General features: G+C 52.2%; 2 protein-coding genes across 11 annotated transcripts in view; one reads left to right on the top strand and one right to left on the bottom strand.

The window, feature by feature from the left end:
• The window catches only part of ppfia2 (PTPRF interacting protein alpha 2), a 58,221-nt gene that overhangs the window by 22,994 nt on the left and 22,240 nt on the right, over positions 1-12,987 (bottom strand). The window contains exon 1 of one of the 10 annotated variants that reach the window (XM_086147357.1): positions 11,539-11,755. The exons of the other annotated variants lie outside the window; for them this stretch is intronic. Within the exon in view, the coding sequence (XP_086003483.1) occupies positions 11,539-11,619 (81 nt within the window). The 5' untranslated portion in view covers positions 11,620-11,755. Of the gene's footprint in view, positions 1-11,538; positions 11,756-12,987 lie in introns of those variants that run through there. 10 annotated transcript variants of the gene reach the window in all.
• On the top strand, positions 991-4,252 carry LOC147234364 (heparan sulfate glucosamine 3-O-sulfotransferase 1-like). The gene is made up of 2 exons (XM_086147363.1): positions 991-1,125; positions 1,516-4,252. The coding sequence occupies exon 2, from the start codon at positions 1,587-1,589 to the stop codon at positions 2,481-2,483; it is 897 nt and encodes a 298-aa protein (XP_086003489.1). The 5' UTR covers positions 991-1,125; positions 1,516-1,586; the 3' UTR covers positions 2,484-4,252.

Below are 12,987 nucleotides of genomic sequence, written 5' to 3'. Positions count from 1 at the left end.
CGACATGGACTGTTCACATTCCTATCCTTGGGGCGGAGGGTTAGAAATGTAGAATGACATGATTAAAGAACTCGTTCCACCTGACTGCCATCTGACTCCTAAACAGCCGCCGCTCCTTTTTCTGTACTTTCCGTGGAGCACAGACAGCGCTGCGCTCATCTGCGCATGGAATCACTGCCATTCAAACACACCTGCGCTTTGGGAGTTGCACACCAAGCGGCACTCAAATGTCTTGTTGCGCTGCCAACGCTGTTCATATTTCTAATAATGTTTACACTATCACTCGTTCTTATCGGTCCATATCTAAATGTACTGCGGACAGCAACACAGGGAAATATGTTCCCACACTGTGCATGTGACAATGAACACTTTGAATCTGAATCTTGAATCTAATAAACTCCCATGTGTTTTGTAGTGTTTTGTACTCCCTAGCTGTTCCCCTTTGCACGGCCCTGACCGATGGTGTGAAGCCAGAGCAGAGTGTTTTCATCAGTTCCACGACCAAACAACCATCTGACTCTCAGTGAGCTTTCGAGGATGGACCCATGTGACCTTGCCCCTGTCTGGGGCAGTAGGTCCCCCTCTGCCGGTGAATGCAGAGCAGTGACGGCACACGTTTACTCGAGCATCAGCGAAGACAAGCAGGAGTGAGCGTGTTCAGTCCAATACCCAGAGTGGGTGACACCTCTCTCTATGTCCTCTTCTCTCACCCCAATTTACTTCATGTCCTCTGTCACTCCACCTGTAAAAAACCTCTGATCTTCCCCTTGGTCTCCTGGATGTGTCTGTGTAAATGGAAGAGGAGTCGGAGCTCAGGAGATGGTGGCAGCACCTATCATTCCGTGAGCTTGTGGGGGTGTGTCGGTCGGACCAAAGAGGAGGTCATTAGCGAGAGGGCTATTAAGACGGGACCTCGAGCAGGAACTGGTGACATGAAGCTGCTGAAGCTGCAGATCTGGTCCAACCAGCTGTACAAGGCCCCTCCTGCACTGAACTTGCAGGAGCGACAGCGAGAAACTGGTAGCAGCGCCTCGGTCTTTCCACATCGCTCCCTCTGCGTGTCTCGTCGTGGAGAGAGTCCCACCACCAGTTTGGGCTGAGCTGTTGGACCAGAGCTTCTGAGAGGTGAGAGATTTTTTTCTGAATTCAGACTTCTGTTGAACTCGCCGAATCCTTCCGGGGGGGGTTCACCTTCGAGAACCAGCGGGTTCGAATGTTGCACAACCGTTCGGGACGTTCTGGAGGGAGGCCAAGGGACCAAAGAGCCGTTTTAGCACATAAGGATGGACCAGCCAAACTTCCAAACAAGGGAAATTCAACCTGCGTCAAGCAGAGCTGAAGGTCCCGGGGCAGGTTAGCAAGGGGTAGAACAAGAGTATGAGGGTGTTGGTGTCTCCTCAGCAAGTCAGAGGAGGTTCTCACACTGATTGTAGTTTTTGCACTGGAAGCGTATTGTGAACCTTGTCCTCGTCTAGGAACTTTCATCTGTAACAAACCCTCTCCACTTGCCCACAGGTCCTGCTGGAGGCCGAGGAGGAGCTTCCAGGCCGGCGGGTTTCTCCTAGGGTTGAACTGCACTCTTCAGAATGAGGATAATTTTAAAGGTCATCAAGATTCTGCTGCCGGTCTCGCTGACCTTGCTAGTTTTTCTGGCGGCGCAGCATCTTCTGGTGCTCCCGCAGACGGACGCCCCGAAGGCCCAGCAGGTCCGGCAGCTTCCGAGGAGCCTGATAATTGGCGTGAAGAAATGCGGAACACGGGCGCTGCTGGAGATGCTCCGCCTCCACAGCCAGGTGGCAGGATGCACCCAGGAGGTCCACTTCTTTGACAAGGACGAGAACTACAACAGGGGCTTCGAGTGGTACCGCCAGCAGATGCCCCCGTCCTCTGCGGGCCAGCTGACCATAGAGAAGTCCCCGTCCTACTTCATCACCCCCACCGCCCCCGAGCGGATTCACCAGATGAACCCGGACATTAAGCTGCTGATCACCGTCAGGGACCCCATCACACGGCTGCTGTCCGACTACAGCCAGCTGTCCATCAACAAGCAGAGGAACGGGAAGGCAGTCTTGCCCATCGAGTCCCTGCTGATAGTCGACGGCGAGCTGAACATGAAGTACGTACCTATCTTGGTCTGCCTGTATAACCAGCACTTGCAACGCTGGCTGCAGTACTTCCCCTTGGAGAACATCCACGTGGTGGACATGGACGGCCTGGTCAGCAACCCCGTGCTGGAGCTGAAGAAGGTAGAGAAGTTTTTGAACCTGAAGCCCATGATAAACGACTCGCAGTTCTTCCTGGACCGCACCACAGGGTACTGGTGCTGGAAGAACTTCGGGAAGGACATCTGTTTGAGCGAGAACAAGCACCGGGCGCACCCGGACTTGGACCCCCACGTCCTGCAGAAGCTCATCGACTTCTTCAAAGAACCCAATCGGATGTTCTTCGAGACGGTGGGCCGGACCTTCAACTGGACCCGGTGAAACCAGGAGCACCGCCAGAATCTTCTCCCTCTCCCCCGGGCAGGATGTGTCAATGCACAGCCTCAGGACCTTCCATCCAACCAACTCATCCACCTCCACCTCTACCTGCGCTCCAACTACACCTCCACTCCAGTCCAGTCCAGTCCACCTTCATCTTCACCTTCACCTCCACTCCAATCCACCTTCACCTCAACCTCCACTCTACCTCCTCTCCAGTGCACTTCCACCTTCACCCCCACCTTCACCTTCAACAAATGAATTCTATTTAAGATGGAAAATTTTGCTCCATTTATTTACATACTTGAGTTGAGTTTACTGTTTTTGGGCGGAAACTATTTCTGTTCTTATGGTTGTGTTCATGACAAGTAATTCAGGCCTCCTTTCATTCTTCTATGTTCTGTGTCATCCAGGGTGTGCCGCCTGTCAATTACAGAGCAAAAATAAAAGAATGAATGAATGAGTGAGCTAAACGCCTGGAGCCTTCGCCGCCACCTGCTGCTTCAGAGGTGACCAATTACAGGCAGAAGAGTTTGGCATGAAGAATCAGGACAGGAATGCAGACTGTAGAAATACACACATGCAAAATCTTACACAGAACAAAACACACAGATATGTGTGTGTGTGTGTGTGTGTGTGTGTGTGTGAGTGTGTGTGTGTATATATATATATATATATGAATGGAGAGAAAGAGTTTTATTTTTTCCTTCCCAGCAACTCGAATCACCTTGGAAACAGATTTTCTCCAAGAGCCTTGTTACCATGGCAACCTCCGACCTCTGATGGCAACAACTGTGTCTCTTAATTTTTTCATTTTTTTAATGAATAGCATAGCCGTAAAAATGTGGGGGAGATCCCACCTCCAGACAATCCCTTCTGCGCCTGCGTCTGCGTCTGCGTCTGCATCTGCGTCTGGCTGGCTGAAGGCTGCACGCTGCTGCTGCGCTGGCAGCTCAGAGCACGCCGTGCTGCAAGATCCCAGACCTGAACTTCCCCGGGGGATCCTGGCCAGTCTCTGCAGAGCCGGGTCTTCTGGCTCCTTGACGGCCGGACGGACGGCACCGCCGTCTCTGAGGCTCCTGAGACTCCCGACTGGCGTCTCGTAGACCGATGGTAAGGCGACGCCATCCAGAGCAAAGCGCAAATTGTCAGAGACTCCCCGTCTCTTCAGAACCGACGACCCGGATTTAGTCGCCTTGAAGGTCACCCTCGCCCACCTGACAAGCCTCTCCGGTTCTTGAAGGGCCCATCTGCTGCCTGGCACAGAGGAAGCTGTGACTCGCAGGTGGTCCACGTGGGCCCTGATGGGGGCGGCGAACGGGCCTCTGCAGCTTTGCCGTGTTCAGGGGCGAAGAGTGCGACAGATACTGTGCGCCTGGTGACGATACCCATCTCCGCTCGGTGCCAGCCCGATGGGATTCGCCCCAAACAGACTCCCGATCTGAAGATGCGAGAGCCCTCCTCGGCGTTGCAGGGATCACGGCGCCGGTCCACAGTCAGCCGTGCCGGCTACTTCGGTATCGACCCCCATGCGTGAGCCGGGCGGGGCCGCAGCCGGGTCTCCTTCCCCTCCCGAGCTTCTCTGACCAGGAGGCGCCATCCCAGCGAGATCTGGAACACCGAGGGCTCCGCGAGCCGGTTCTTTGACAGGACGTCTGTCAGATGTCCGGATATGAGGCTGAAGAAAATCTCCGACGCGAAGCAACAAGATGGATGCGAAGTACATCAATAGCTGCTTCTTTATCTGCATCTGCTTCTACGCCAGGACCACATCTACGGCTACGTCATCTAGGTGACCCGACTGAGGCGGACAGCTCGCTGAGCTGCCGTCAGCGACCCCGTCGATTGTGCATCGTCACGCCATCATTTGACAGCTGTGACCGCACGCCTCTGGGTGCCCGCGGAGGTTCATCGGAGAACATACACCAGCTATCATTATTATTATTATTATTACTCTTTTTTTAGCATTGCTAATATTATCATGAATGATCATAGCAATAATAATGAGCGCTAAATTTAGTTGCATGTTAATGTTCTAACTATTTATGCCAGCCTGTACAAACACACAATACTAGGTGATTGTAATTAATATTTCAATAATGTCTTTTGTACATTATTGATTCAATTATTTTTACTGAATAATGTTTTAAATTTGTATGAATTCATTTGTGAAAACAAAACAAACAAAAATACAGAACAAATAAATAAAGATGCGAGTTAGACGGCTTCTTACCCGTAACTGCCCCCCCCCAGCAAACCAGCTGACTAACTGTGCTATTTCTGCCTTCATCATTTACTTATTCTACGTGAGCATTTTGTTGTCGTTGCCTTGGAAACAGTGGTTTTCTCCTTTATTTACCTCTTCTTGCTCGCCGCCCACGTTCGCTGCATCTCCGACTCGCATTCGGGGGGCCGGGGGGGTCTTTAAATACTTCACTCTGAGTGATCCTGTTCTAAAAGTAGCACCAGATACTTTTGCTGAGGGACTTCAGTGCATCTACTGACGCTGCACACCTGGACCAACATTATTATGTAGTACTAACACGTGGCGTGGTAGTAACATCATAGTGACATAGTAGTGATGGTGTGTTCTCCCGAGAGGGGTCAAAGGTCAAGCCATGGCCCATTCAGGAATCTGAGGGTTTGGTTCTTCAGCCAAAAGTCAGTAAAGTCATCTAAAATCCCCGAAGCTGCAAAAACAAACAAAATAAGACACTTGGAAATAAGATTTACACTCCGGGAGAAAAAGAGCATCCCTAGTCGATTGCTATGGAAACAGTGCATGTGATGCAGCAGACCTGCGGATATGGCCAAGGAGGGATCTTTCAAAATAAAAGCCTGAGATAAGGTCAAGTGCCCGACCGGAAATGTATTTTTTGTGAATTTAATTCTTAATAATTCCTAATAATTCAGGAAATTATTAACGGCAAATATGAAATTTGCTGTTGGTGTTTTTTATTTGTTTTTTTATTTTATTTTTTATTTGTTTTTAGTATCTTATTTTGAAAACCTGGCATCCTGATTTGATATGGTGAATCAACTTGACGTTTTGTGATTTAAAACTTCGATTCGAGGGCGAGGCAGATTTTTGAGGCTGTGATCGAATCATGAACCCTGGCTGCACACACACACACACACACACACACACACACACACACACACACACACACTCTCTGCCCACCCAGCGGGACTGTAAAGGTCACAATAAGCTGAAGAGGTGGGGGAGGAAGTCCAATACTGCGGTGACAGAGCGGCGGCAGAGTCATGCATCAACCTGATATTTGGTTCCATGAGGGGGGAGCTGCTGCAGTGCCCCCCAAACAAGCACACACACACACACACACACACACACACACACACACACACACACACACACATTATTAATTCATCTATGTCTGCAGCACCACTCGGGTCAATAAAGGTAAATCCAGAGTCCTCTGAGCTCAAAGACAGGAAATGTTTACTGTGTGTGTGTGTGTGTGTGTGTGTGTGTGTGTGTGTGCGTGTGTGTGTGTGTGTGTGTGTGTGTGTGTGTGTGTGCGTGTGTGTGTGTGTGTGTGTGTGTCTGTGTGTCTGTGTGTCTGTGTGTGTGGGTGTGTTTTTGCACACTAATCCCTAAAAATCAATTTGGGTTCAGAGGGGCATCAAATCCTGCTTGGATCTCAGCGAGATGAACATTTGTCAGAGGACCTTCAAGTCTGACCTTTTTTTTGGGGGGGGGGGGGGGGGGGCGTCCTTCACCGGACAGGAAGTGTCAGGGTGGAGGTTCAAATCTGAGTGACAGCAGACCCCACCCTTTCCCCAAATCTACAACGGTCAGCGTCAGATGCAGCAGCGTGAGGACCCGCCTCCCGCAGCCAAGCGGGATTCAAGATGTTCTCCATATCTACTGTTCTTACCATCAATAGTGAGAAGACTAAGAACAACAATAACAAATGTCCAGCAGCTGCTAAGGGAGGAGGTCTAGCGATCGCTTACAGTGTAGCTACAGTGTAATGCACGGAAGAAATATGTCAGTAACACTGTAAAACTGTGGCGTGCACACTGGCATCACGCACACAGCGGTCCAACCTCACCCGCTTCAAATGTTGCGTGGAGCGTAAGTTCGTCTGTTGGAGTCCTGCAGGAACACAGGGCCGGACCGCTGATCCATTATTGATCCGAGCTGATAAGTCATTGGATCCGTGCAGCTCCGCCTCCTCCGTCTGACGTCTATGAATATTCTAGATGCTAAAAACCAGCGTTCAGCGTGTGGCCGGGGGCTCCGCCTCGGGAGAACCTTAAGATGACCTCCTCGCACGGCGCTGCAGGATCAGCCTTCAACGGACAGCGCGCCCACCGACACACACACACACACACACTTTGAGGTTTATGGAGTCCAAACATCAAAGTTCAGCAGTGACAGTTGAGCCTCCAGATGCTGCATGCTGATGCCATCCCCCCAACACACACACGCACCCGCACGCATGCACACACACACACACACAAACACACACACATACACACACGCACACACACACCTGAATGATGTTAGATGTTCATCAAAGATTAGACAGATCCCACTGCTGTCCTGATGAAGTCACTTCAAAGATGAGGTGAAGACACTCCCCTCACCGGAGAGGTGGAGGCAGCGCTTGCACACAGAGATCAAGATTTTGATTTGAAATATTATTAAGATTGAAAATCTTTCTCGGTCTTATATTTTGCAATATTTTTAACATTGGCCTGATATAGAAGAGTTTCATCACCATGGCGACCAGCGCTGTAATGTAGCCCGGGAAGGCAGAAGGATGCCGGGTCATTTCCTATCCGCCGGATGACGAGACAGGAAGCGGATCCCCTGCAGGAAATGAATGAGGGCTCCAGAGTGGACGCCGGGCCAGAACCTGACCCGCATCCACGCCCTTCATCTGCGTGCACGTCGCACGTCCACGGCCCACCAATCAGAGCCCCAGGCCTGCAACCGAGGAGGAGGAGGAAGTGGAAGAAGACCAGAGGAGGTCCGAGCTCCGACGCTCTTGGCCACAGCAAAGTGGTAGCACTTGTGTACACATCACCATGAGAAGAACCTCCACCATGGTGGACCTTCTCCACCATGGTGGAGGTCGTGGTCAGCCGCACCGCTCGCCATGAAAACACAGATATGGAGCAGCAGCCGGAGCTGCTTCTGTCCTCCTGGAGTCCACTGTCCGTCTCAGCTCCCTCCAGGAGGAGGGGGCTCACATATGGGAGGTGTTGCCATGGAAACAGCTGATCCACAGTAAATATCCATGAGGTCCACGTCATTGGAGGTACAATCATCAGGTTGACATCAGGATTTGGGGGGTCAGACAGTACTAACCCAGGACAGTACTTCTTCCCATGCCAGCACCGCTACTCATCGCAGTGGGAGAGAGGAGGAAGGGGCAGTTAAAGGGTGATATAACTGAACAAGGATCTTATTGCCCCTGAATTATTCACAAGGATCACGGCGCGGGAGGCAGGGAGAAGATGAAAAGGAGTGAGAGGGTGGAGGAGGTGGCCCATCTGCACCCTCCAAACAACCGGGAAAGATCCACCACCAGAAGCAGCCCCAAGTAACGTCCACCTGAGCCTCAGTTCATGAGGTCCAACAGGTTTCACTCCTTTGTTTAGCTTCACCTTTTCACATTGCAATCCAGTTCATCCCACTTAGTTGCTCTTTTGTTCCATCAACTGACACCCATAACAACATAACAACACGTGTTAACAACACGTGTTAGCATAGCAACCTCCATTAGCAAAGCTTCAACTCAAGCATCATTAAGCGCCACATTGCGTCAGGTAGATCCATATAGCACCATGTAGCATTACATCATGTAGCATCATGTCAGGTAGCTCCGTGTCATGTAGCGCCATCTCATGTAGCATCATGTCATGTAGCACCATGTCATGTAGCACCGTGTCATGTAGCACCGTGTCATGTAGAATTGTGTCATGTAGCACTGCGTCATGTGGCACCGTGTCATGTAGCATTATGTCATGTAGGATCATGACAGGTTGCACCATGTCATGTAGAATCATGTCATGTAGCACTATGTCATGTAGCATCATGTCATGTAGCATCATGTCATGTAGCACCATATCATGCAGCATTGTGTCATGTAGCACCATGTCATGTAGCATTGTGTCATGTAGCACCGTATCATGTAGCATCATGTCATGTAGCACCGTGTCACGAAGCATTGTGTCATGTAGAATCATGTCATGTAGCATCATGTCATGTTTCATGTCATGTAGCATCCAGTCATGTAGCACCATGTCATGTAGCACCATCTCATATAACATCATGTCATGTAGCATCAAGTCATGTAGCACCGTCTCATGTAGCATCATGTCATGTAGCATCCAGTCATGTAGCACCTTGTCACGTAACATCAAGTCATGTAGCACCACGTTATTTAGCATCATGTCATGTAGCTTCATCTCATTTAGCACCATGTCATGTTTCATGTCATGTAGCATCATGTCATGTAGCATCAAGTCATGTAGCACAATCTCATGTAGCGTCATGTTATGTAGCACCATGTCACCTAGCATCATGTCATGTCTATGTCATGTAGCATCACGTCATGTTTATGTCATGTAGCATCAGGTCATATAGCATCATGTAATGTAGCATCAAGTCATGTAGCATCATGACATGTAGCATCAAGTCATGTAGCATCATGACATGTGGCATCAAGTCATGTAGTACCATCTCATGTAGCATCATGTCATGTAGCATCAAGTCATGTAGCATCATGTCATGTGGCATCATGTCATGTAGCATCAAGTCATGTAGCACCATCTCATGCAGCATCATGTCATGAAGCATCATGTCATGTAGCACCATCTTATGTAGCATCATGTCATGTAGCATCATGTCATGTAGCATCATGTCATGTAGCTTCATCTCATGTAGCACCATCTCATGTAGCATTATGTGGGAGGGACCAATAGATCCCTGGATTGAGATCCTGGAGGTGTAGCTTTAGCATAGGAGCAACAGGCAACTCACTCCAACACACAAATACACACACAAATACACACACACAACCAGCAGCCTGTCCTTCGCCTCAGCTGTGGCTCACGTGCACAGCGGTGTCGTGCACACCCCCCCTCCCTCTGATGGTTGGATCCATCAAAGTGGGTCAAACTGCCTCCATCTGCCCCTGACTCCGCCTGATTAAAACACACATCAGGAAAATAGGGCGCGCACACACACACACACACACACACACACACACACACACACAAACACACACACACACATGAACACACACACACATGCGCACACATCCTCCTCAAGGCACACCGGGGGGCGTGGACTCGCTGAAGGAAATGAAAGGTGGAGCGCCTCGCCATGTACCACCCCGTCAGCCCGCCCTCATCGCCCCCCCCCCCCCCCCCCCCCCCGATACATGACATGCAGGGGGCGGGGCCTCACGGCAGGGAGTGCATGTGTGTGTGCGTGCGATGTTACAGGGTAAGACAGCTGGGGGGATAAGCTTTGTGCCACAGCTGGGCACATTACTCTGTGCATATGTGTGTGTGTGTGTGTGTGTGTGTGTGTGTGTGTGTGTGTGTGTGTGTGTGTGTGTGTGAGTGTGAGAGAGAGAGTGAGAGAGAGCACACCAGTTGATCTGCCACCTCCACACACTCAGGCCCAAAGGCAAGGGTCCATCAGAGTTGTAGTTCTTTAACCTCAAAACCAGGAAGTAGCCACCAGGCTGCCATTGTTAAGACCCGCCCATCAGCCCGTCTCCATGACGACGCCCACCCCCAACAGACCAGCATCGGACGTGGACGGCGGGGAGCTTGCAGGTGAGGGGCCTGCAGGCTCCGCCCCAATGGCGAGCGGGCCAATGACAGCGCAGCGCGGACAGGAGCGAGAGGAAGACTCAGGTGGGTCTTCTACCTGAGAAGACGATGCTAACATGCTAACGGCCCGGGGGGGTCAGCACAGGCGATTCGATGCAGGTTTCTTCTGACGGGTCGGTGGCCAAAGACCTCGGCTGCAGGAGGCTTCTGGATCGCACGGCGCTCTGTCCAAAGGCAGCATGCGGCGAGCCCCCCGTCCTGCAGTACAAATCCAACAATGACCGGGTCTGAAGATCAGAGGGACGTCTGGTGGACATGAAGAGGACCAGAGGGAACCCAGCCATGAAGTCACAACCTGTGTGTGAAGACCTGAGGATGTTTCTACTTATCCTTCTGGTGGAATGAAAACAGTTCAAATACCACAAACATGAAATCCAGGCGCGGCCCTGGAGACGAGGAGGTTGGACCTTCATGACGGCTGTCGTCATCATTTGTCCTTGATCAATCCCGCCTGGGGAAATTGGTTCTCTGCATTGAAGCCATGGTGAATGAACCTGAGCAGGAGGCTCCAGGGGAGCGGCGAGGGCTTCGGCGTGTCGCTCAACAACACTTGGACGCACAACGGCTCCACGCCCATGACGTCGTGACGTCTCGATCTTCTCGGGGCGGCGGGGTTCCCTCCCCTCGCCTTTCCAGAGGTCGCTCCCTCCCTCATGGGCGGGCCGAGGAGAAGATCCTCCACCTCCTTGGGGTTGCGGCTCCACCTCGTCCTCCTGCTTCCCTCTGGGAGCAGAGGGGGGGCCCAAGAGGAGCTCAGGGGTTCCAGGATGCCTGAGGTCCCACGGGTCCAGACCGCGACCTCTTCGGGGCTCCTCCGTGCTGCTCGTCCTGGGCCCCACACACACACACACACACACTCACACACATACACACACACTGGCCTCAGGGTAACAGAGGAACCCACCCGATTAACCGAGCATCGCCTTCCCATCACCTGATCAATCCCCGCTGCGTGCGCCGGACCATCAGCAGATCGATGCGGGGCTGTGCGCGTCAGACACGCGCACGCACGCCCCGGTGCCACGCAGGGGAGCCGAAGCATCGCGATACCAGAGGGCGCGTGCATGAGAGGACCGGGATTTGAACGCGGGGCCGCGCACGCGCGCGCGCGGGTCGGAAGCCCCCCCCCGGGCGCGCGGCTTTTATTTTGTCGGACCGGAAGCGGACTTGGACTTGCCTGGAAGGAGTAGAAGCGGGTTCCGTTCGGAGGGTGCGCCTTGGGGGGGGTGGAGCCCGCGCTCATCTCCGAGAAGATCATGGTCCCGCCGCCGGTCACGACCGAGCCGCGGCTTCCGGTTCCGGTTTGCACGGACGGAACAACAGCGGTCCAATCCGAGACGGGAGGAGGAGGAGCCGGACCGCCGCCGACACCGACACCGACACCGGCGCCGCGCCGCCGCCGACAGGACCCCCTCCCGTCCTCCCGCACTCCCCCCTCCCTCACGGATGACGCGGAGGAGACGTCCGCGGTTTGTGTGTGTGCGTGTGTGTGTGTGTGTCTGTGTGTGTCTGTGTGTGTGAGAGAGAGAGAGAGAGGGAGAGAGAGATGGAGAGTGAGAGCGTGTGAGTGTGTGTGTTGGGGAGGATGCTGGTGATGAAGATCCGCGGATTACCCCCCCGAGCTTCTTTGTCAGCGGGAAACAACGTCCTTCCGCTTCCGGTGTGGCATCTCGCCAAAAAGTAAGCACATTAAGTCAAACTGTGCACGTGTGTGTGCGTGTTTGCGCGCTAACAGGAGTCACCTGACGTCCTTCCAAAACACATCAGAGATTTCAGTGTCTGCTGACACTAGGGAACGTGTGTGTGTGTGTGTGTGTGTGTGTGTGTGTGTGTGTGTGTGTGTGTGTGTGTGTGTGTGTGTGTGTGTGTTTGTGCGTGTGTAGGAGGGGGTAACGAGCGCCGCCCCAGAGCAGCAGCAGTCTCTGCTGGAGACAAGGGCGAACATCAGGACCGAGGTGCCTTCAAGCAGAGCCTGGGCAGATGCTAACAGGTAGCACAGCGTGCTATCAACACCCACTGGCTGGCACCAGGGGGTCTCCTCTGGGGTCAGAGGAGGTCTCTAGGGGCGGAGGGGGTATCTGGGGGCGGAGGAGGTCTCCTCTGGAGGCGGAGGAGGTATCTGGGGGCGGAGGAGGTCTCATCCGGGGTCCTGATGCTCTGGTCTGCAATCCGGAGCGCTGTGACAACAGTGGCATCACCGTGCAGATGTGCGGTGGGCGGGGCTTAGAAAGAGCTCTCCCTGTCACACGGCGACACAAAAGACAACTGACACGACCCCTGAGGCGCACTGCACACACACCCTCACAAGTGTGTGTGTGTCTCAGTGTGTGTGTGTTTGTGTGTGTGATCCCTGCCAGTCAGAATGTCAGCTTCAGGGATCTCTGACTGGCTGTGAGCGAAAATACAGCTCTCTGGCTTTTGTATTAGTTTTATTATTCATAGTATTATTATCATTGTCACTTTATGTTTATATCACTATCATCATTGTTGCTATAATTATTATTGTCATTGTAACAATTGTTATTATTATCACCATTACTCTTCTTCTTCTTTCGGCTTTTCCCTTCAGGTGTCGCCACAGCGAATCAAATTTCTCCATCTAACACTATTCTCTGTATCCTCCTCT

Source organism: Fistularia commersonii, chromosome 5 (genome assembly GCF_037954325.1).
Source record: "Fistularia commersonii isolate RoL2024-O1a breed Wild chromosome 5, RoL_Fcom_v1.0, whole genome shotgun sequence".
NCBI classification, from domain to species: Eukaryota; Metazoa; Chordata; class Actinopteri; order Syngnathiformes; family Fistulariidae; genus Fistularia; species Fistularia commersonii.
The sequence above is the reverse complement of the archived record's forward strand: the minus strand, read 5'-3'. Positions and strand labels throughout refer to the sequence as shown.